General features: G+C 39.4%; 1 protein-coding gene across 5 annotated transcripts in view; it reads right to left on the reverse strand.

Annotated features, from left to right (window-relative positions):
- Positions 1 to 25,682, reverse strand: part of CHST9 (carbohydrate sulfotransferase 9) — an 86,983-nt gene that overhangs the window by 8,137 nt on the left and 53,164 nt on the right. For 4 of the 5 annotated variants that reach the window (XM_059488979.1, XM_059488987.1, XM_059488971.1 and 1 more), the window contains one exon: positions 8,617 to 8,654. In XM_059488979.1, coding sequence (XP_059344962.1) covers positions 8,617 to 8,654 — 38 coding nt within the window. Of the gene's footprint in view, positions 1 to 8,369; positions 8,474 to 8,616; positions 8,655 to 25,682 lie in introns of those variants that run through there. The other variant, XM_059489002.1, reaches the window with a different exon arrangement.

A 25,682-nucleotide genomic window follows, 5' to 3' on the forward strand; every position in this document is an offset into this window, starting at 1 on the left:
CTCCTGTTTCCACCTTCACAGTCAAAGCATATGGATTCTCAAAGCATGCTTTGAATGGGAGGAATAAGAAAGATCAAGGCATAAATAATAGAAAGAGTAGCAATAAAGATGCTATTATTATCAGAAACTGAGTTTTGTGTGACAGATTAAAGATTCAGCAATACAAATGCAACCAAGTATAGCAAATAAAAAAAGCACTCCACTCCCTTATTGCTAATAAATACATAATAGGGAAGGTCAGTTGATAGCAATAATAAATTGGTTTCAGGATAGCGCAATGCTGATGCTGCTTGTCTTGCCTTCTGATAACAGTTTTATGGTGCTGGTTCTTTGCACTATAACTTACAGACTTGAAAATAAGCACAGAGCCACTGCAGCCCAGACAGCTAGTGTCTGGGCAGAGTCTGCAGCCAATTTGCATGGAATGCATGTTGGCCTAGATGTTCAGCTAAGATGCACTGCTAATAAAAAGCAATTTTCAGGTCATGGACCTCTTAACACTTGACCATATTTAGCCCTACCTAGCAACACTTGTTTTGGGTACAGGTAAACCGGTGTGTTCAAGTTGTTTAATTCTGAGCTCAGTTCTCCTCTGTATCAGTAAAACCTAAGTCAAACATTGTGGTCAGTGGCCAGAAATCTTCACCAACACTCATTCACATTTCTGTACAGAGCAGCAAAACACTTTAAACAACCTGAAATTCAAAATTCACTAAATTAAGCATGCAGTATTCATTTTATGAAGCATAGTGCTTCTTAACAAGTAGGTTTACCTTATGCATAGAAAGAGCTTAAGTCTGAAGATGACACTTTCAGGCAATCTCTGTATATTACATATTGTTCTCTTATTTAACTCATTAAGTAATGCTAATGTGCCTACTTTTTCATCACTTTAAGCACAGAAGCAAATCAAATGACCTAAACAATTCCTGCTGTTGACAAATACAATTCCCAAAATTGCTATTTTCAAGTGTATTTGAAACACATCTTTGAAAACAAATAGTGTCTCTTGCATGTTCACAACTCAAGCCAGGTAGGAATTGTTGAGCACATTTCATATTTCAGACAACATCTATTTCCGCCTCTTAAGAAAAGGGACACCAACATTTTTTTATCCAAGGAGGGGCCATGTCCCAGCCTTTGCTAATCAACACCCAGCCTGCACAGGAGAAGCCCTGTACCCATTTCCTTGTCTGCATAAGTAAACATATTTTGCAGGAAGCTGACCAAACTGCTGGGTGTTAATCCTGGAGGTTAATCCTGCACATTTGGACTGAAACCCTGGCTCCCATTTCCCAGCAAGTGCTTTGAGAATAGAGGGCTGAAATCTAATGCTGTGCTTCTGCACACAAAGAAGAGTTCCTCACATTAGCGGCTGTGCCAAGATTCACAGGTTTTTTTTGTTTCTGGTAAACAGAATCCATCTCTATCTTGTTTGCAGGTAAACACACTTATCTTCCAGCATGAACAAGACATCTTGCTGTTTTAGAAATAATAAGAAAAGTTTCAAATGAAACTAAGTTCAATGAAGAATATTAATGTATATTCAGGCACGAAGAATTCAATTTCTCCTGAATTGCTTTGGAAGAGATGCTGAGATCTCTAGAGGTCTCAGAGCATTTTCCCTTCAATCAAAATTAGCATTTAATTCAAATTAGATGACTTTATTGGTAAATAAAAAAGAAATAGAAATGTAAATGTGCTCTAGGTAGGCAAATATCTTAAATATGTGTTTGCCTACATTTGTACACTTTTAACAAATTTGTGTGTTAATTTCTAGACAGAAAAAAATAATACTTGAGAAATGATTGCATTCATAAATTACAGTGGGAAAAAACAGACTGTGAATTGACAAAGGGCATTATTCACTGTACACTCCATCCTCACACTGACTGATCCTGTTTCACTGAATGGGGCTGTCATGTCTATCACAGGTAAAAGAAAATACACTGGCTTATTCTGTAGCAGATTTTTGTGTGGCTACCCTCCCAATATGCATTAATGTGCAAGCAGTGCCACAGCTGATCAGTGTGCCACCCAAACACTAACTAGTTCAAGCACCATCCCTCCCTGAAGCACAGGAATCATAAGAGCAGCACTGTGTTTGAGGGTAGCTGCACCCACCAGAGCCACAGTGTCTGGTTTTATGCAAGTCCCTTGGCCTTCACACTTTGTTTTTCCATGTCTGTAAACCATGGAAATATAATAATTGCCTAGCCCGTGTGAATATTGTGATTCCTACCTTCTGATTAACACTGGTAGAAAAACCTTGTCATTTTACAGAGCAAGAAGAGACAGAAATCTGATAACTGGGATTGCCACACAACTTCCCAGTCCATGCTGAAACTTCATAGCTGAAAACTCTCACCATATCTTTTAATATTTTTGTTGAGCATTCAATCTGTTGCATATTATTAAGTTTGTTTGGTTGGTTTTTTTCACAAAAAAGAATAATTTGTCATAAAATTTAAGATATTTTTATCTTCAGACAGTGCACTTATGTTCCTGTCTGTACAGCCTGAGAAACAGTTTCCTCCACAAGGGACTGAGAAGGTTCTCACATAAAAATGTCTTCTGTGCTTATTTAAATAATTTTTCCTCCTGCATTTTTTTTCTGAGAGTCATCATCTTGGTGACTATATATTATGAACTAATCAGTGAAGGACTGTTACATTATCTGAACTCAAAGGGGGCAGAGAATGATATCAGAAGCAACCTTTATCAGCTTGGAAGAAAGAAAATGTTATGTGTAGGGAAAAATGGAAGGATCTCATATGTGTAGGGAGCAGGAAGGATCTCATATTCAACCAGACAGGGCTCAGAGCTGTCTACCTCAAACAAGTGAACAAGTGAGAACCTACAGGAGATTATCAGGTGACCCACCTAGTGGATCAGGGAAAAGAGGAGTGGTTAGAAAATTGTCCAGTGGAAAAGGGCCTGGGGATGCTGGTTAACAGCAGCTGGATCCGAGCCACTGTGTGTGCCCAGGTGGCCAAGGGCTTGGTTTGTATCAAAATCATTTGTATTTTTGATAAAAATCAAGGAATCTTGGTTTGTATCAAAAATATGGCCAGACAGGACTAGGAAAGGGTTTGTCCCTTTGTAGTCAGCACTGCTAAGGCCACACTTCAAGCCTGGAGCAAGGAAGGTTTCCTTTGGTGGAGAAGGATCAGTTTAGGGAATATTTAAACAAACAAGACAGAAACAAGTCCTTATGGAACAGGAACAAGGAGCTTATGGAATGCACTCATGAGTGTTGAAGGAGCTGGAGGATGTCACTGTGAGCCTATTCTTTATTATCCTTGGAAGATCATGGTGACTGGGGAAGGTTTCCTGAACTGGAAGAAAGCAAACATCATTCCTATCTTTAAGGTTGGATAGCAAGGAAATGACAGGCTGATCAGCTTTGCCTCATTACCCAGGAGCATGACAGAGCAAGGGACTATTCCTCCCCTGGTGCATTTCACCTTGATGAACTTCATGACATTACTGTTGGTCCATTTCTCCACCCTGTTGAAGCCCCTCTGAACAGCAGCACAACTCTCTGTTGTATCAGCAATTCCTCAGCACAGTTTTACATCCTGTGACAACTTCCTGAGGGTACACTCCATCCCATCATCCTAGTACATAATGAAGAAGTTAAATGGTATTTATTCAGCTTTGACCTCTGGGGTGCTCCACTGGTGACAGTCCTCCAGCTAAATCTCATGTTGTATGGATTTATGAAGGGGAAATTGAGCCTGACCAATCTAATTGTCCTGTACAAGGAGATGACTGAATCAGTGGTGAGGGGAGCACTGGATCTTGTTCATCTCAAATTTACTAAGGCTTTTGGCATTCCCATAACACCTTCATGAAGTACAAGTTAGGTAGGTGCTCAGTGAATTGGACTGAAAAATTGAGCTCAAAAAGTTGTGCACAAAATGCAGCTGGAGGCCATTCACTACTGCCCTAAGGTGGATGGTGGGTCCAAAAGTGTCCCACATCTTTATTACTGACCTGGATGATGAGACAGAATGTACCCTAAGCAAGTCTGCAGGCAGTACAAAATTGGGAGGAGTGGCTGATACACCAGAGGGCTGTGCTGCCAATCACAAGGACCTCAACAGACTAGAGAAATGGCTAAACAGGAATTTCATGAGATCTGACAAAATGGAATGCGAAGTCCCGCAGCTGGGGAAGAACAACCCCAGGAACCAGTACAGGCTGGGGGCTGCAGAGTGGGAAAGCAACTTTGCAGGAATGGACCTGAGGGTGCTGGAGAACAAGCTGCCTGTGGGCCAGCAATGTGCTCTCAAAGCAAAAATGGCCAACAGCCTCCTGGGCTGCATTAGGCAGAGCAATTCCAGCAGATAAGGAGAGGTGATCCTTCACCTGGTGAGACACAGACACACTGGGAGTGCTGTGTCCACTTCTGGGCTTCCCAGTGCAGGAGATGTGGCCATACTAGAATGCGTCCAGTGTATAAATGGACATGGATGTAGACATGCTGGAGTGAGATCAGTGAAGGGGCAACAAGGTATTTAAAGGTTAGGAGCATGTGGCAAACAAGAAGTGGCCAAGAGAGCTGGTGCTCTTTAGCTTGCAGAAGAGGAGGCTTGGAGAGGTCTTATCAATGTATCTAACCTGGGAGGGAAGAAGGGGGGGAGTAAAAATGATGGTGCCAGACTCCTCTCAGAGGTGTCCAGGGACAGGACAGGAGGAAGTGGGCACTGAGTGAGATACAAGGAATTCCATACAAATACAACAAAATACATTTCTACTGTGTGAATATCAAGCACAGGCATCCAGGAATATCCAGGAGCAGAGGAACCACTATTCTTGAAGGTACTCAGAATCCAGCCAGATGTGATCCTGGGCAACTGCTCTATGAGTAAGGTAGTTAGACAAGATGATCTCTAGGGATGCCTTCCAACCTCAACCATTATAGTTCAGTTTGTTTAGTGGTCTAAATGCATTAGCTCTCTCTTAGATTTTCAAACTCTTAATTTTGGGAGAATAAAGTATGTAACACTGAAGAATATGATCCCAAACTGGGAAAACAGAAGGAAGGATCATACCTATCAGATAACCTCAAAGTGGCAGGACTTGGAAGTTGGCATAAATGGACTGAAGTTTTTTTTAGATGGGTCATTTGAGACGATGAAGGGGATAGAGGAGAAAACTGGAGTAAACTACAGCAGTGCACAAGGGCAGCTAAGGAGTTTGGTCTGAACTGTGAAGTTTTCAATCATGTTAATATAGATTTATTACACCATGTGCCTGAAGCAACCTTGAGGTCATATTCATATTCCTCATCATGATCTGTGCAACAAAGTTATATTGTCATTTAACAGAGGTTTGAGTTATCTTTGACTTCTTTTCTTTGGTACAAGGTGTGCATATACTGACAGTATGTCGGAGCTGCAGTAATCCATGGTCCAACCCCAGCTCTAGCAAGTACATTGCCTCATCATTATCCTTTCTGTGTTCCTGCTTCACAGCCCCTTGTGTAGAAAGGGGAATACTCCCTGACAGAGCACTGACTGCGGGAGGGATGTGCCACTTCAAGAGAGTCTGCCTTGACAAAAAACTTCTCAGTGACAAAACAGGAGGACAGATATTGTGGGGTCTCCCTACTTGACATGCAGCATCACTGCAGAAGGGACAGGCTCAAGTCTGAGCAAAAACACAGCTGGGATTTTAACCCAAAAGTCTGACTCTGTAAGCAACTTCAACTTCTAAATGCAATAACACATACTCTTGTCACTCCTTCAGAGATTGAGGCACTGGACACAACTGTATGTAGGAGTGTATATTAAGAAGACAACACATGCAAATATGAGCGTTAAGGATGAAACATAAAGGATTTCCCCAGACACATTTTGATTGGTGGTATGTAATGTGTTGTTTTGCCAATACTGTTACATAGAAACACAATTTTTTTTTCTTGCTTCCTTTCATTTTCCTCAGCTGTCATTAACATGGTACAGTAAACAGCTGTACATTGGTGCCAGGACTTACCCTTGCAGTTGCAAAGGTAGTTAAAAACAGGTATTGAAAGGCAGTGTGTGTGCTACATCTGGCTGACTGGTGGTGGTAGATGACCATAGCTGTCAAATGAATATACAGATTTATATACATAAATGGCAAAAATGGTGTTTGAGGAAAACCAGCAAATGACTTATGATTAAAGGGAACAAAAGCTAGTGAAGATGCCAACTGTAGTGAAAGGTTTCTGGAAGCAGATACTCCCTTAGTGTTTTGTCTATGTCATGTTTCACTAAACTTTGCTTAGGCTTTAGAAGAGCTAAGAACCACACAGAAACCACAGTGGTCTTCAAGATTAGAGAGGTCCCAGATGAACACAGACAGTCAGGGTTTACCCAGCAGATCACTGGGACAGCAGCTTTATAATTTCTCCATCCCCTCTCTGTTTCACTCACCTCTCAACAAGATATTTCCTGCTATTTGCCCCTTTGCACTCCTGCTCCTGTCAAGTCGTAACATCATCCATCTTCTGCAGAGAGCTTCTCCCTCACTTAAATTACTGGCAGCCAGTTTAACTCACTGTTGCTGAACTGAACTTAAAGGGGACTTAAGGATCTTACCCTGCATATAAAATTTTAACTTCAGTATTGAAAATAAAAAGAATCCTCCAATTACAAATATTCCATCATGATCAACACTTTAAATATTTTTGTTGAAGCAATACAAGTACCAACCAAATATTAAGTTCTTATGTAATTGTGCCCTAAATGACAAACTTGAAAATTAAATTGATTTCTGTTCTGAAATACTCTTCTTGGAAATCCAAAGGATTTTCAGCTGGAATGGGACATCACCAGCTGAAGTCGTATCCATTTAAATGGGCATGTCCACAAATCAACTTTTTACAGCTTTATTTAGATACATTCAGCATACCAAGACAACATAAAATTAGATACTCTTAGGTTAACTGCAGAGAGACAGAGCAGGTGAGCCATTCAATGAAGGCAAGACAGTGGCATGCAGGAAAATACCAAGACCGGCCACACAAAGTACAGCACATTATCCACCCTTTGAAAACGTGGCAAGTTTTTTTTTTGTTGTTGTTTTTTTTTGGGGTTTTTTTTGTTTTTTTTTTTTTTTATCACAATACATTCTTCCTCAGAAAAGGGCAATGGCATGCACCGAGCAGATTTTGTAACACAGAAAATGCGCAGAATTAGGTCTCCAATCAACCGTTCACACACTGCCAATGTTGCCTCAAGTTGTGGTTTAAAAATACAAGTGCCCCCCCTTCTGGCCAACAGAGACTCCCAAAAGTGGCTTTGCAAGAGATTTCAGGCTAATTTTAAAATGCAGTTTCGGTCATAAAAACTAATTAGAATTGTTCTAGGATATAAAATCTCAGTCAAAGCACATAACTCTCAATAAATTCCAAAATATTTCTACAGTTATTTTAAAAAGTGAAAGATTTCCTTTGCTTATGCAATGCCATGTTCTGGACTAGATATCTATCCATCAGTTTCTCAATAATAAGAATGTTGTAAAAACTCTGAATATTGCATTGTGCCACAGGACCAGGCTTCCCATAAGTGTCCAGCCATGCAAGGGTTTACTTGGTGCTGAGTGGTGCCAGCTCAGGCCACTGAATGTGACACACTGGCATCTGTGCCATGCTCAGCCATGGCAGGGGACTTGCTGTAAGACCCAAACCAGGCTGCTTTAGGTGGTCAGTCCCCTGTCAAGTTAGTCCTTCACCTTGGTGATCAGTTCACAGATAACTGTGATGTAATTACTGCAATGCCTCCATATATAGCTTAGAAGGAAGATGGCTTAAGGGAGGGTAATTGCTGGACTGCAAATATTTTAATGACTGCCTTTTAAGTGGCATTTCGAAATAAATCTCACAAACAATCCAGACGCCCATTTATATGCCATCTGGACAACAGCATTCAGCAAGAGGACAAGAGGCCAGAGAATGGCAAGCAAGCACACTGCTTCTGTGGAGTTCTCCATCCACAAGGGCATGTCACTGAGGAAAGCAAACTCTGGGTTTCCTTCTCTCTTTCTGGTTAGAATTTTTTTTCAGTTTAGTTCCTATATGCTTTTCCTGATGTTGAAATGAGAAATTACAATATATAAAGTTTTTTCATAAATAACTCTTGATACAATAATAAGGCCAGGACGGAAAATGCCTCTGCAAGCAATGCCACAGTTTAGTGCAGCCTCAATGAAAATTCATGGCAGAAATAATCTAAGAGACACTAAGATACACTGCTTACATGTGTAGTTCAGGTATTTATATCAGTAGCTTTCTGCCTTTTAAAAGAAATACTAGCAAACAGAAAGGAAAAAAAGGCATAATGTTGTGCTGCAAAATTTGATACCAATGAACAAATTACCTCTGGGCTTTGTCCTCACCACCAACACAGGAAGTAGATGAGCTGAATTGCTTAAATGGTAAATCTTAGATGAAATCTGAGATGGCAACTCTTGTGAATTCAACACATCTGCAGAGACAGCAAGTTGTCTGACACGTGATCCTTAGCACACCTGTATTACTAATTTTAGTGTATCTCATGAAATTCTCCTTTCTACTTGCCACAACTCTACTGTCTGAAAAATTAAGTTAACAAAAAGTCCAAATACCTGATTAATTGTCTCTTGTTGCAGTTTTTTTCCAGACTCTGAAAGGGAAAGAAAAAAAATAGTTTGCATATATTCTAATCAATATGATAGGGGACAGGCAGAGCAACAAACAGTAAATTAGTAAAAAAATAATCAAAACGTATAACTAAGAAACAGAATTTAACATGTAGAAATTACTTGACAGTTTGAAATGGAAATGCACCTAAAATAAACAATATAAAAGAGATAAATCTTATAAAAGAGATGTGATAGAAAGAAGATTGAGATAGGCAGCTAATCTTGCTAACCTGGAACCCCACAAAATACTTAAATATTCAAAAGGGAGAAAAAAATTTCTAACATGTAGTATGAAGCCTCTTAATGTTGCAAGATGTACTACGTGACCAAGAGACTGGTAGCATCCAACTCACAATGTGACCACTGGAGGAGAAAAGCAACTTCTGCCATTACCTTAAAATAAAATTGAATGCCTGTGTCAAGACTGAGGCTCAGCACCAGCTGGCCCAGAGAGAAATTCTATCCTGATATTATCCACAAAGTGGCAAGTTAAATTATAGTCTTGTTTCCTTATTCTGGCCTTCTTCTTCAGTGTCCTTCAGTGTACTCATGGAGATAAAACCTAGACAGAACACTGCTTTTCTAGTGTCTGGGACTCTAGCAGCAAGGACACCTCAAATCTGTTCTTTGCTTTTTGACCAAAAGGAGCAGTAATTTGTTCCATTTACTGCTCCCATGCACTAGTTGTCAAAAGGGCAGCTGGTATCAGTTTGCTACTGGAGACTGTCCACACATATTGGGGAAAGTCAGGAATTTCACACTTGCCTATCCAGCTAGGCTACGTGCTCCCTGAGGGTTTTTAAAAATAATAATGATAGGACAGGACTTCCAAGCTGTCAGTATCGCTATTAACTGTGAGGGGAGCCTGCCCAGCTCGGGTGGCTGCCACCTCCAGCCCTGGAAAGGATACTCCATTTCAACAAAACTTTTCCATATTGATAGGTGTGGCACAAATAGAATTTTTAAAATGAGGTGAAAATATTTAAAGTGTTAAAATACAGTATAAAGACTCTACTTAAAGGAAAATGATCCTTCCCGTCCCTGAGACTACTCCTCTTTTCAATGAAAGCATTATAGATTATTCAGATGAAGATGATTACTTTAGGCTATATTATAAGATTGTCGCTTATGATAATTACTTCCTGCATGCTTGTGTTGTGTTTTTATTTGCTAAATATAAAAACTATGCTTTTAAAAAACTTCACAGAACTATTATTTAGGGGAGACTTCTTAAAATGTATTTCCTTGCTCACTGAGTTCATCTTTAGGAGAAATAAGATTTATTCTTGTAACAAATATTTTAGGCAAATAGATTGTTGGTAATAGAAGATTAAAGGGGTGTGTTTAGCATTCTCTAATGATATACAAGTTGCTAGGAAAGCAGAGTGTTTGAAATCTCTGGTTAGATCAACACTATTTTGCTCAAAGGTTTGTGGACTTTGAATACTGATGCTTTCCTGTTTCCCAGTACATTTGTTTTTAGGCTATTTTGATTCACTTTAAAGGAATTTTAATAACTTTCTGTTGACAGCATGGACAGCTGGTCTTGAGAATTAGTGAAAATTCACTTGCTGACTGAGGAAGGAAGTGACATCAATGAGTTTCTAAAGTCAGCCCTGAGGGAAAAGTGTGCTCTGCCAGAGTAGCCTTTCATGCCATTGTATTTCCAGTGATGCCTCAAGATGCAAATTGCATTATCAATCAAACTTGTGGTTTCTACCTCAGACAAGTATAGAAAAAAAGAACAGAAAGACTGGGAAAGACCTGTGCAGCCATTCTTGACACTACTAAGAAAAAGGTTAAGAAGAATTTATGATAATTCTTTCTTTGTTCTCTCTTCTTTCTTTTGGTGATTTAAATGTACAGTACCAAGGAAAAGGCAGTTGCTGTATGATAGAACAGCAATGATGACATGGGTTATACGGGACAGAGATTGACTGTTGGGCTGTTGAGGATAGAAGAGAGATCAAATTCAAGGTCACCACTAAATTGAATACTGAGTTCTCCATTTATTCGCTAGATGATCCTTGTCCTCATCACAGAACAACTATGTGCATTTGGCAGAGTCAGCACTTGTGCTCAGAAGGGACCAAGGTCTGTAATAAAACACAGACTACAAATCAGGGTGGAAATATATTGGCACCATTACATGGGGAAACCTGCAAAGTCCTGGTGTGCATTGTACTATTGCTTTGGAAGGAACATCACAAAAAGCAGTGAAAAAACATGACACCTACTGTGTTGAAAGGGGGTTTGGTTTCCAGCAGCCAGAGGCTGATTGTAGGGCAGGACAAGGCCATTGAAAGTGGGCAGAATTTTCTTTGTCCTGTTTCAGGGGTTTTTTGTTTGCCTTTTATTTTTTTTTCCCTTAAATTCCCAGAATTATCTTATAATGACAAGTTGCAAACCTTTGTTTTACTTTTGGCACTCTCACTTTTGAGGAAGGTCATTTGTGGTGACCATCAACCATCAACATTGACCAGCAGGATTCATAAAACACCACTGGAGAGGGTGCTCCTTACTCAAAGGACATGAAGCAATGGGACACTGACAAAGCCAGAACTGTCAGAACACCAGTCCTACAGGCAGCAACTGCATCAGTCTCATGAAATGCAGGCAATACTTGACACTTACAAGAAGTTTCATTTCTGGTAGACATATACATGCTAAATTTAAAATTTTTGACAGGTTTTCCCAAGCCACTGCAATGAGGCAGCAGCTTATGCAACAATGTCAAACTAACTGGGAAATTTTCTGCCATCTGAAAACTCTCACGGAAGCTGCCCCGTAGGAAGCCAGCGCAGTCCCAGAGCATTCCTTCTGCAACTCAGACTGCTTGTGAGCAGCTTGCTCTTCTCCTATATTTTTCTGGAACTTCAATTTTCTACCTGTCATCTTGCAAACTGTTCCTAAATGGGCTCAACGGTGCCACCTGAGCTAAAAATCACAAGCAAATCCAAAGGTTTTAATCATAGGCAAACAACTGATACTTTGTGATTCGAAAGTTGTATTTACCAGTATGAACCATGATCCTTGTTTGCTGACACTGTGCTTTCCTACCATGCTAACTGAGGCCAAAATGCTGCAACTGGACCCCAGTGATGGTTTTTTGCATCAGGACTGGAGAAACATACCACTCCCAATTAATATTTACAGATTTTCTTTTCTCTCTAGTTGCAAAAAGTGTAATGGCAGGTGACTGGTTGAGATAAATGCCCTTCTTGGGTTGACCTCAAGCTATATCACTTTAGAAAAAAAAAAATTACAACAACATTGTTTAAAAGAATTCTCTGTATGTTCATACACTAATTAGTATACTAATTTCTGTTTCCAGGGCAAGTTGGTTTTTTAATTTTTTTTTTGTTGTTTTGGTTGGTTGTCCATGATTAAAAGATTACCTTACTGGGAGGAATAATGTATGTTTTCTAATTTAACTGACAGCTGCAAGACATGAGAGTGTGCCATACCTGCTGCTGTCACGAGGAATGGCAGCACCAACTCCTCAGCCTCATGCACACAGCCTACACAGAGAACAGCACGTAATTATGCACTCTATGCCCTGCTTACCTCCATACAAAGGAATGGCATATTTGTGCAGGTTTACAGATTAATCTGCTGTAATTCCCTTTAATGTTAAACTACTTCCAGCTCAAATATAATTAAGATCACCAGGTACAAAAGGTTCAGATTGGAAATATGAGTACACTTCAACAGAACAAAAAACAGCTTGATGCTGTTCTTTACGTTCAAATAGTTGGATATGTTAAGGATTTTGACAGCATGTTTGTTCTGTAAGTATGCAGATGAAAAAAAACAAAGGTTTCATTTCAAAAGGCAAAACATTACTACTGCATTTAATTAGAGAGAAAAATCCCTTAAGTATACAGATCTGCCAATTTATGTGACGTGACTGCTATAAGATCCAGCAACAAAGGATTTTTTTTTTTCCTTTCAAAAATCAAATCCAAATTTATATATACTCGGAACAACCATAATCAATGTCAAAATAAAAGCTTTGGAATAAAAAGTTTGCTTCCTTAAGCCTTCAGATAATTCTACTAATATTTGTGGCATGGCAGAAAGGAAGGGGATGAACAGAAATGCTGAGTCTGTTTCTCTGTTCCCAGGTATCTGAGGGTTTTCGGAAAGACTGAGAATAGTGTGGAGATCTCAGGGGGCAGAGGGGACCCTCATCCTTGCTCTGAAACTGCCATATGCATAGTCTGGAACAGCCATATTCACTTAAGTTCAAGTGGGAATGGTACTTCTAAATAATAATTTGTGAAGAGGGAATTTGATGCTCTAATACCAATTTAGTTTTATTTTTCCAGTTTGTGAAATAAACCCTACCAACTTCATCTTTTAATTTATGTTTTTAGACTTAAACACATATGCAATCTATTAAATTGTCACCCACCCCACCTTGATTACTGCAGTCCTGACCTACCAGCACTGATTCTGAGACGTGTAAATAAATCAAAGCACTCATTTTTGATAAACTTTTGCAGCAAATTCCCATGGCACCAGAGCCTGGGGAAGAAACACTCAGATTTGTTTTTCAGGCTTATAACAGACAAGGTGTGACACTAACAGATTATCTTCTGTGAAAGCCTGTAACTAGGCACACAAAGATTAAAATATTTAGGGCAGAACCATACATTTCCTATGTTTTATCAGCAGAATCCCTGGAGTCTGCAACACAGCTCTTGCAGACCTGCACATCATTTCCTACTTCTTCTAACAAGGAATTTAATAAACCAAAAGTGTTCATTTATACCATTGCCTTCAAAACCTAGTTTAGCTTACTGTTGCACCTCAACGATAATTATGCAACTGGATATGATTACAGTAGCCTAAAATATATTAATCACATCTTCATGGTATTGCATAATCCTTCTCAGTTGTCACAATGCCAACTCATAAGTTGCCCTGGCAGAAGGAAACATAAAAAGAAACCCAAGTTGATACTGATTGAAGCAAATGAAGGAAAGTTGGCCATCTCAAAATATTGAAACTCTCACAGCATTCCAAGGTCTCCCTGGCTAATTTTTCGTGATTACTTTTGATATGAAAACAGACCTTTAATTGTCAGTCTCTAATAAGGATGCAGAACTGTTCCCTGGAAGGTTCAAAGGACCCTGGGAAACTAAACATTTACCAAAGCTTGAGTAGCCAAATGTCTTGTGCTGATTAACATAGACCATTCAGTTTCCACCTAACAAAGTCATAACAAGAAGGAACCCCAAAGGAAAAAAAAAATTGGACTGACAAAGGAACATTAGTCTTAATAAGACTGAGGACTCTCATTCATTAATTCTGTTGAGTGTTAAAAGGAGGTGGGGGTAAAACTCAAATCCATTCCTGGACCAAATCCTGCATTGACTAACATTGTGTAACTGTACTTAGGGTGACGAGATGTTACAACATAAATTAATTAAAAATTTGAAGTTTTACCTGCTCTCTGCCTCATCAGCAGTGATAAAAATTTTCAAATGAGACAGAATTGCCAAGATGACCACTAATGGAATTAGTAAACAGCCTTGTTTGCCAGTTTTCTTCTAGAAGGCTGTGCTTTCTGTAACTGGGAAAAGGGAAAGCAAAAATTTGTCCTATTTTTCCTTTAAGGATGGAAGATTTGAGATAGTGGAAACGTGCCAGAAAGTGTATTTGGTTGTAACATCAACACAATATTGATATCACAATTTGGATGGTTTCCAGCTGAACATGGTGCATATTTTCAATGCCTATTTGGCATTCCTCCTGTGTAACAACAAGAGTAGTTTGTTTCAAATTTGTTTTACAGCTCACTATGCAATTGCTTTGAAAAGTTTTTTTCTTTTTATCCAACTGCTTCACTACTTTTTTCACATTCCTGCACTCTTAAAGGAACGGAATGGAGCGAATCACACATTCCTATTCATCTGTAATAGGCAAGCAAAGACCAGTTAATTATGTCTTAGTAGGTGCATTTTTTGAAATCCTATCACAACGTGATCCAAATCCAATGGTAAAAATTCTCAGTTCCCACACTGCAAGGGCCATTGCTTTTTCATCTGAACTCCTACAAACCACAAGTCTCCCCTTTCATGTTGCTAGTTATGTATGAAGTTTTACACTGCTTTATGTTATGATAATCTGGAGGGTAGGTCACATAATCTGTTAAAATACCTTTTAGACTGTGCTCCTATGTCAAGCTAAATTGCTTATGCAGTTCCGAAAAAAAAGAAAAGGTTTTCAGGCTTTGACACAAAGGAAGTTGTTTCTGCACATCTGTTGCAGTTTCCTGTATCAAGGTTCTTAGTACATCATTCTGTGAAGGGTCATAAAATCAAACAATGTCTTGGGTTGGAAGTGACCTTAAAGATCCTAAAGATATTCTAGTTCTAACCCTGCTGCCATGGGCAGGGACACATTTCACTTGACCAGGTTGCTCAGAGCTCCAGCCAACATGGCCTTGGATAGTTGACTGATTTTTTTCCAACGAAGGAAAACTGTCTGGGTTTTTACTCTAAGAACATCACAGTAAGAGCTGTCATGATAGAAAAGAGCATGGAGAGCAACTGGAGCTTGAATCCACATGCTCAGACCCCACACAGAAATAAAGCTGTGGGCATACAACTCTCTCTAATACACCCTGCTATGCTCTTAGGCAGCTGAACCTTTGGACTGGGCTCACAGTGGACTGAAATATTGCAGTAGTCTGGCTTTGGTTTTGGCTCCTGCTTGGGTTCTGTTCATATTAAGGACATATGGTCGGCCCTGTCCAGATGAGGCATATGAGTACAGTTGAAATTTGCAGTCCAATTAACCACCTCAAGGCAAAGCCTCATGGAGTCATCATCATCCTGGTTGTCATTATGGTCAGCTGTTGGTTTTTCAATGGTAGCCAAGAAAAATTGATCTCCACCTCTATTCTGATATAATCTTAATTAGAACACCCTGGGATTGGCATATGAAGGTACCAGTACCAATGGGAAGCAGCACACAAGCCCAGAAAAACTCATTTTGACTCACCTGCCAGGATAACTGCACCACAAACAGCTGAGCCACGAAGATTCTCTAGTGTGAATCAATAGTGTAAGCAAGTTAAGTACACAGCAAGCCCAAACAGGGATGGAAAAATCCAGCTTCTTGGCACTAATTACAAAATAGAGTCCCACAGCAAAGTCACCATGGGAAGCCTTAGTCTACAGTTTCTGCATTTCAGAAATAAAAAGAAGATGAATTGTCTGTACAACATAAGGCCAGGAAGTGACCAGTGGTGATGAGAGCAAATATTCTTTTTATTTACTACTCATTCTGAATTATGCCTACATAAACAAACTGTAGTTGTTTAAATCTTCCCTGTTTCTTTGTTTAAGGTCTAAATGTGACACTCTGAGGCATGCTCTTAGCAGAATGGCCTCAAACAACTTCTCTGAAATCATTCCAGTTAGAAGTAGAATATTGCCCAGTGAGAACCTGAGAGTAACAGAAAGACACTGCTCACATTTATGGGAATAATCTGTAATTAATCCACTAGTAAAGAAGAGAGAGGAAAAAGGAAAAGGAGAAATAGGAACCTTACGAAACAGAACTTAAACAACTGGAAAAGTAAAAAAAATCTGTGAACCAAATAATTTTATAGTGAAAGAAAATTAGGTGAAGAAAGGCAAAGAGAAACAAAAGCTAGAACATAACCTTTTCTAATGCATGGCTTTGAATTAAAATTGGTCAGATACAAACCAAAAACCTACAGCAATCGGTTGCTGCAGGGAGTGCAAATTTATCTACATTTTGTATAACTGGAATATGACCTTTTACGACCAAATCTTGTGGTTGACTTCAGCTGCAGCTATTGGAAGTCATTTGTAAAAGGTCATCCATGACTGAGAACATAATATGAATCCAAGATGCACAAGGATTCAGGTTTGTGCTACTCAAAAGAACTTGGGGAAGGAGAAAGAGGGCAGGAAGCTCATCCACTGCTACAGATTCAGTTCTCAAGTGGATTTATAGTCTGGTAATAGCAATTAACCTAAATAATCAATTTCCAATATGTGAATGCAAATTACAAGAGGATACAAAGTTTTTATGCTTGTAATTTATGACTACATTACTTAAATATTACCAAAGGAGATTATATTATCAAACAAGGCTACTTATTTAGTAATGTAACTTGAATCAATTTTTGTTGTCTAGAGCGTGGTAAAACCTCTTCTTCCCACAGATTCTCCACTACAAGAAAAGACTATGGACCCTCAATTCTTATTGTTATAAAGAAATAAGGTTCTTAGGCAAAGATAATTTGTAGCCCTAAATAACATATTTCTCTGACTTTATTCATACAACCTTAGTACTGTTTTTCTGGGTTTTTTGTTTATTTTTTTGTGGGTTTTTTTTTTTTTACTTTTTTGCTTGTTTTTTTCACAAAAAGTATGATATTTTAAGGAGCTCCTTATAAGAATAGCTGATAATGGTGCACAAGCAATCCTCAACAAGAAAAGTGCTGTGATATATAAAAACATGTAAGGTTGTTCTCTGAACATCAGAAAATTCAAACTATGATTCAGGGTAGTTGATAAGGGAAAAGAAAAATTATACAATACTTTATGCATAGAAGTAAAAGAAAATTCCTGTTAGACAGAGCTGTCAGCAATTATTTAACCAAGATCTCATGACAACACTTCCCCAGAAACCTAAAATCAATTCAGAAGGCCAGTCTGTAAAGGATTCACCACCACTATATTAGAGTACATTTTAAAGTACGCCAAAAAAATACTCTTTTATGCCTGTTGTCTTTAAAGCCAAACCTGTAGCTCAGGCTTGCAATCTGCCCTGCCACTAGCTTTGGGCAGCTGTGTAGCACTGGGTATATATTGCACCTACCATGGATAATTGCAGCTGCCTCCTTGCCTGCATGTGAAACACCCTGATGCCCCAAGCCTCACAAACAGCATCATGCTCTGCTTGGGAGGAGCCTTTTGCTCACTTTAGGAATGCCTGTTGTGCCTCCCTTTGTGTGCCATCCTTGCTACAGCAGTGAGGATACTGGCAGTGCTCAGAAGCGGAAAGCAGCAGGGGTGATGAAGCAAGTTCAGCGGAGAAGTCTTTGTGAGAACTGAACTCAACATATGTCACTGAAAACATAGTTAAGTTATTCTTTTTAATGAAGCAGAGACTGAAAAAATAACAGCAGTAAGGCGGTGTATGGTAAGGTTTTCTATACCCAAAAAATTCAAAGTACCCCAATACCAAAAGCATGAATGCTGCACTGCATCAGTTTGATCACTCGAGCAGGGTCTAAGTAGATGCTCTCGGGTGCAGCGCATCCTTTTCATGCACAGAGGGTAAAATAGGCTTTAAAACTTCACCTGAATGTTTTGTACATGCCAGCAATTTCTGCCCACAAAACATGCTGCTGCTGCTTGCAAAGGACCACAGGTACATACCAAAAGCTGCTGCTGAGGTACAATTTGCATCCATAAACACACAGGTGCAGTTCTGCAGAGACCTATGAGAAGAACGTGACCACACAGCCAACAACTGCTACTTACACAGCAGCCTTCAAACAACAATCTTTCCATAGGATGTGCCATGCCAGGCACAGCAAGGAGAGGCAGAATTCACAGCTGAAATTGCAGCTGTGTTCATGACTGGCAGACTGATTTAAGAGACAAGCCTACCCAGTCCTGGTTGCAAACCATGGGTGTGTGCTAATACTGGTAGCTCTGATGATACCCCAGACTGAGGGCAAGATTAATGTGTCAGCTACAAAGGTGGAAAAATTTCTGAGAGAGTCCTTTGCACCAAGTGATTCAACATGGTTTTCTATGACTGAAAGAACCCACCTTGTTTATTCTTCCCTAGTGAACTGCCTTCTTTTCCAGGCATTAAAATTAATTCTGCAAGCCTGACATGAATCAGCATGAGAATTACTGACTAAGTAAGCTTCAGCAAGTACTGAGACACAGTCCCATAGTATGGTAACTTTATTCACATGTACATTACTGATTTCTAATGAAGTGAGCACTCAGGATGAAACATTTCTCTTGTCTTCTGACAGGAGAACACAGTCAATTTTGTATGTGATTACCAATTTGGCAATGTCTTCTTGCTAACTGCAGGGACAAGGTCTTCACATATGTCCATAGACTAAGGGAAAAGGGCATATTTCTGTTTAGCTTATTATTAATATTTAATTCTAATAGACATAATACTTTATATGAAATCTAATTAAAGAATGTGAAAAGAAACACAAATGAAATGTGGAAAAATTATCTTCAAATTAGAAGTTATTTTGGACTAAAACCACACCAATTGTGATTGCTTAAATACTTAGTGAAGGGTAAAACGCAGTTTGAGAGCACTGAATTTCCTGCCTTCCAAGGGATCTAAAACGAAAATGTGATAATTGAGCATCCACATAACTTTTGACCTATTTCTATAATTAAAGTAATTTGTATACTGTGGTTTGTTTATAATTTAAAGGCTAGGTCCAAATGTTGCAAGCATGTGAGATGCAAATCTTCAGCAAAATTACTTTTACGTATTGATGTTGCTAGCGGGGGGTGAAAGAAATGCTTAATATTTTTAAATTGCTGGTTAATTAGATGTACAGTCAGAGACTCTGGAAGAACAGAGATGCAAATGGCTTGGAGCTTCATATTTCTTCTCTTCATACAAGCATATCAGTGTGTTCCTACTTTCAGTATTTTTTGTCCCATGGATTACAGATAACTAGCTCTCAGAATCACATTAAAACAGAAACACCACTGGTTGCAACTGTATAGAACCAAGCTTAGGGTAAACATAGTAACAAATTATTGTAGTAATGGAAGCTAGGCTCATCAATCATAGGAGAAAGCAAGACAGAAAAAAAAAAAAAGTTATAAAGAAATCCCTTCATATTTAATTCTCACTTCTAAGAAGAGACTAGACCAATTCTACAAATCCAGTGTGGACCACTATTTTTTTGCTGGAAAACTTATGCCATCATGCAGCCACCTACACACACTCAAGACCCAAATAATCTTAGCTAGAAATGCCGCTTTATAGAAGTTACAGACAAGCAATGTTTCTTAGGGTATGCTTTTATGATTGGTTTGAGCTTCCCAATGCCCAGCCCTTGCTGCAGCTGAAGGGATGGGCTTTCCTCCTCCCATGTGCTGGTCACCAGTGCAACTGCACTGCTGGGCCAAGACATATCACAGTCCTGACTCAGCTAAAAATTCTCATATTGCCTCAACCATATGAGCTCAGAGCAGCCACATCACCTGTGCAGATCAAGACACCCGGCTGGAAACAACTGTGGGGGCAATGAGAAGTCCCCATCTGGGAAGCTCATGTGTAGATCAGCATAAACCTATAGTTCCATATCCTCAGAGTCCTTATCTGCCCAGCTGCTTCAGATCCCTCAGCATCAGAACACCCAGGTTTGTAACAAATGACTGAATAGTTCAGATGCACAATAATAACAACTCACTTGACAACCAGCTATTTTCTTTTAGGGCATGCATTGTATGGCACTCTTTTCTTTTTTTTTAATTTTTTTTCTTTTTTTTAATATTCAGATACATCATCTATTTGGCTTCCCAAAAAGTATTTGAGAATATCTCTCACAAGATTTCTTAAGGAAACCTAGCAGGCACAGAACTAGAGTGAACACCTTTGCACAGTTTTGGAAAAGCAACTGTTGAAAAGAAAGGAAACAGGGCATAGGAATATGACAGAGGACAGTCAGTTTCACTGTGGAAGAAAATCTCCAGTGGAGTCCTGCTGCCTCATGTTCAGGATATCAATGTAGGATATCCTCATAATGATATTGATCAGCCCATTCTGAAGTCACCTGAGAAAGGGAACAAACAGGAAAGACACAATGTTTGTGGATTACAATAAGTTATTTGGGGTAGAAATGATGCAGGCTAAAGAACTTTCTATGAGAGTAGGTTCATAATAAAATGACATTTGAAATGAAATTTATACAAAATGATGCTAGAAATCTTTTAGGGGAAATCTTAATTTAGACTCAAAAGTAGTGGACTCTGAACTGAGTTACAAGCACACTGCTACCCAGGAATGAGATGTTGGGGTGGTAAAACTTGACATTTACACTTCTTTGTAAATGTCATCTTCCTGCTCACCAGTAGAGAAAGCAAATTGAACACCAGAGAAAACGTAAAAGGCAACTATTGTGTTTCTGCATATTCACACACTTGCATCTTAAATATTATCTGCAGTTCTGATCCTTCCACTCATGTAACAGAGCTGAAGAAGAAGTAAAGAGGGTGGACTGAAAGTATAAACTGGCTTATAAGGAGCAACAACTATGAAACCTGGAAAAGCAACGATCCAGGAGATATGATAGGGACCTGTAAAATCATGAGTGACATGGAAGGGGTGAATCACAGCTGACTGTTTGCTGCCCATTGTAACACAAGGCTGGGGGCATCAGATGAAGCAGGCAGATGGCAGGTGGAAAACAAACATGAGGAAGCAGCTCTCCATGCAACTGAGAAAGGAAACTCAGGAACTCTTTGCCAGGGGATGTTACAGATGCTAAAATTTTACATGGATTCAGGGGACAACTGAACAAGCTGAGAGACGGGAAATCCTTCTGGGGCTGATAAGAAAACAAAAACCACCTCTGGCACAGGAAGTTTCTGAAACACAAACTGCTGGAGTTTGAGAAAGTAACATGAGAAGGTTTCACTTTGCTGCTAGGATTGAGCAAGACAGAGCTCTGGTCTCAGGCAGTGTTGCTGCTGTGTGCATGTCTAACAACACAAGAAAGTTAAAAAAGAAAAGCACTGATTTAAAATACTTCAGAGTCTGGACACCCTCAATAACAACATGCACCACCTGCACGTACTGTTGACCATTCCCATTGAGTCTTCAACCACAGGAGACTGACCAACACTTAAATATTAATTTCCAAGAAATAGGAGGAACAGATTTACTGAATATTAAAAGCACTAGACTCTGTGTGCAATGAAAAAGAAACAAACACAATGATTTCAGTGACTTCCAATGTCACCTGGAAAGTTTACTGTGAGCAAGAGACTGACCTGCAGTATCCTAAGGTAGATGCTAACACCAGACCATTCTGTTGTGCCACAGGCTGGAAACACAAAGGGTTTAGAAGGCATTACAGGACATTTTTACCACCTATCAATTTTCTGGTTTACTGGTTCTGCTTCCTTGGAACTACACAAAAATCACTAGAGAAAAACAAATGAGCCTTTTTGAGAAGTGAGCTGAGTTTTGTTCATAAGCCAGATATTAATTTAAAGAATACAAATAGCCCAACAGCCATTAAAATGAACTCTTAAGCACTATTTCTAATTATACTGCATTGATTAAATACAATTATATTTTAATTAAGCTTTGTTCATACCATCATCCTCCTATGTTTTTTCTCTGTCTAGAGGAGAAATTAATCTCTTTTTCTAGAGATTCATTTTCATCGCAAATAATGCTTATCACTTCATTTATTTAAAAAAGAGAAAACAAAATCTGTGCAAGACATGAATTGTCTAGGCTGCGTTAGACCAAATCAGCTGTCTGCTTCAAAGTTCACCTGCATGGAGAAGCCCAGTCAATGCCTGCTCTCTTTTCATTCATTGCTCTTTTTTAAGTCCTACCAAGAGGCTCACTTTTAGCATTCTAAGCTGCTACGCCTGCAGTTGCTGAGTTATATTAACAGATTGTGTGAGTGCTTCCAGTCTATTTCCATGGAAAATCAGGTTACCTACAATCTGGGATGAGGAGCAGCCTCCTGGTCTGCCTCCATAGCGTTGGGCTACGGAGAAGAGATCCTGAATGTTAGCACCTACTGCCCTCTGCCTGCTCCACGTAAAAAGCTTAGGCAGCAAAACTAGAGAAAACTTCCCTTTCCAATTTTTTAATTAATAAAAATTGCTCTTACCACTCTGATGGGAACTGGTTTCTTTTGATTACAAGAGTAGGAAGTGTTATTCTCCCTTACAGTCTAGATAGGGATTGCCATTACAAAATGTGTAGATATATACTTAATGCATAATTTTATCCTGTTTTCATAAAATGCAATTTTAAATTTCTCTTAGCATTCAGTGGGATCATGAATTCAGAGGTTCACCATATCTTTCCAGGAAATGTGGTGGGAGGTGTACTGCAGTGAAGTTCATCATGACAGACAGAGAAAAAAGAAGTCCAGGTTGTAAATCCTTGCCCTGCAACATGATCCATGTAGTGCAACACTTATACAGGCCATCTGAGCACCTGGCACACACTACAGAGGGACAGACCTTGGTGCCTACACAGACAAGACTGCACCATCAAGGACAAAGTTCTATAAGCCATAGCAGACAGCCAGCACCATGAATGGGGACCCAGAAAAATTCTGTCTCAATGGTTTTGACCTTGTATTCAGCTTAAGCGATAATCCACAGTTATTGACTCTGACTTGAACTTTAAATTCTCAGTTCTGCCCAAAGAGCATTGCTTGGAATTCCTTAGATATAGAAAATCAACAGGAAATCTATTCCCTTGGGTTTTGCTAGAGGGCACACTAACCTCTGGACTTTTAAACTTTTTCTCTGACCTGGAGAATAGAAAATATTTCCATGTCCATTTGTGGAGGGACAGAAGCCATGCAAATGGCATTCAGAGAGTCAGACCTGGCCCCAAGTCCATGAGTGCAAACGCAGTGCTGCAGCCCTGGGTATACATGTCCATTAATCATGAGCTAGAATTCTGAACAGAAGGGACACAGGAAATCCTGGCAAGCTGTTACAATTCTATTACTCCACCTGCATGTCTTCCAAAATGCACCACAGTAGCATTCCCTCCATCTAGGGCAAGGGATATAGGAAAACATAAAAGGCAATTTATATATGTAGCTACTTGAACATGTGTTGTCACAACTCTTTAAATTTCCAAGTTTAAATTTCCAGCAAAGGCTTAATCTGATGAAGTTTGGCTTAGAAATAAAACAAACCATGTGCTTCCCGTGTATTTGGTCCTTGTCACTGCTTCTGCTTCTCACAAGCTCTATCAACAATGGTCTGGCAGTTACCATCCCTTCCCATTCACAGACTCATTCACACCTGGAATACTCACCCCTGGTTCCACCCACTCACAACAGCTGATTATTTTGATAATTAACCTGTCAGACTGCCCAGACAGCTAAAAAACCCCAAGTAACACTGGACCAAGGCCTTCTATGGGAGGCTTTGGTCAGAAGCCGAGGACAGAGCTGACAAACAGACATGCCTTGACTGCATGCCATGCTTGCTGAAAGTATGTGTAAATTAATACTGGGCATTCTGCATACCTCAGCACTAAGCTGGCCTGGTAGATGCAGTCCCTGAGTACCTTCCTTCTCTCTGTGATTGGCAGTAACAGCCAGCAAAAAAATAAAGCAAACCCACCCTCTTGGGACACCCCCTGGGGCATCAGCTCTCCAGCCCACTGGAATTGCTTATCCATCAGAGAAAAAAGGTCCCATGGCAAACTACCACAGCCATGGAGCCAGAAGGTAAAGGACACAACTTCCCAGCACAAAGGCAGCTTTAAAGGTGTGCCATGGGCTGCCAGTATGTCCTGGTGTAGCCAGGCTGCCAGTGAGCCTTAATCACCCCATCAGAAATGGCTGAGGTTCGGTGTCCAGGAAAGTAAACCACCATAATAAGCTAGATGGCCTACAGTAAAGTGCCAAGTATGCTAAATCCACTTATAAAAGTGCACTCTACTACCTAAAATACTTCATGAGTGGTGTGTGTAAATGAGGGCTCTGGCTTTGTTTGTTTTCAGAAACAGGAGATTTTCATTTGTCAATTTACAGCAGAGATTTTGATACTTGAGAACTGTGTCTGTGTTTGTGATTACACACCCCTGCTGCTAAGTATGATAATTTGTTCCACTTCAGGTTTTATTAATTAAATTAATACTAATTGAGCAACCTTTTGGTATAATTTTAGCAGTTTTTTGTGCTAAATCCTGTACAAAAAGCTTCCCTTTAGCTTCCCTGTCCCAGAGGAAATAATATGCTTCTGTTTATTCCCTGTCCCAGAGGAAATGTTTCACTGCAGATCACTGCCCTGATACTCTTGGGTTTACAGATATTTATGGCTATACTTGCATACTCCAAAATCAATAATAAAATCCAGCAAAATCAACAAATATTTTAGAAGATATTTTAGAGAAAGAAGCTGTTACAAAAAAAAAACCCAAACCCAAACCCAAACCCAACCCAGCCCAAACATGGATAATTTTATGTGACTAAGTGCCCTCTAGTGACAAAGTCCTACTCCAAATAACTTTCATAGTCACTTTCATGAGTTACACAGTTTTGGGTCTCAGTATTTGAAACAATGTTTTTTTTTTTTTATTTTTTTGTTGTTTTGTTTTGTTTTGTTTAAAGAAAATAAAGCAAAAGTGACAGGCAAAATCTATCAGTAATGATAGTAATAATAATAAAACAGTAACAACAAAAACAACAACAATAATAATGACAAAAACCACCACCAATCACTGTGTTAGTCTAAAATACACTTTATTTACTGAAACATGATGAGTATTTTCCTGCATCAAAGTCAATGCTATAATTTCTATAACTCAAGGGAGACACATAGTTAGCTCTATGGCAGGTTGTTTAAATTACTCAACAGTCCTTGAACTGCTGATGCTTCTGAGAGCTGTCTGCCACTGAGTGGGGATGCTGCAAAGTAGAAGAGAGAATTAACTCTGGGCCAGCCCTACAACCCTTACCCTTTGTTACAAATCCCTCACCCCACCCTGAAATCCACCCCACATCAGTCATTCCTTCCCCAGAACAGCCCACCCACATGCTGGAGCAAATGTGTCTAAAAGGCAGGCGTGGAGCTTCACCTGCTCCGCTATCTTCTCCAAACATGTAAGTAGGGAAGCCTGGCTTATAAATGAGCTCTTAGAAAGCAAAGAAACCAACCAAAATTTAAAAATCCTATTTTTTTAATCCCTCAATCTTTTAAAATTTGTTAAATTAGAGAAATCATAGAAAAGATAAAAAT

This window comes from Ammospiza nelsoni, chromosome 1 (genome assembly GCF_027579445.1).
Source record: "Ammospiza nelsoni isolate bAmmNel1 chromosome 1, bAmmNel1.pri, whole genome shotgun sequence".
In the NCBI taxonomy this organism is placed as follows: domain Eukaryota; kingdom Metazoa; phylum Chordata; class Aves; order Passeriformes; family Passerellidae; genus Ammospiza; species Ammospiza nelsoni.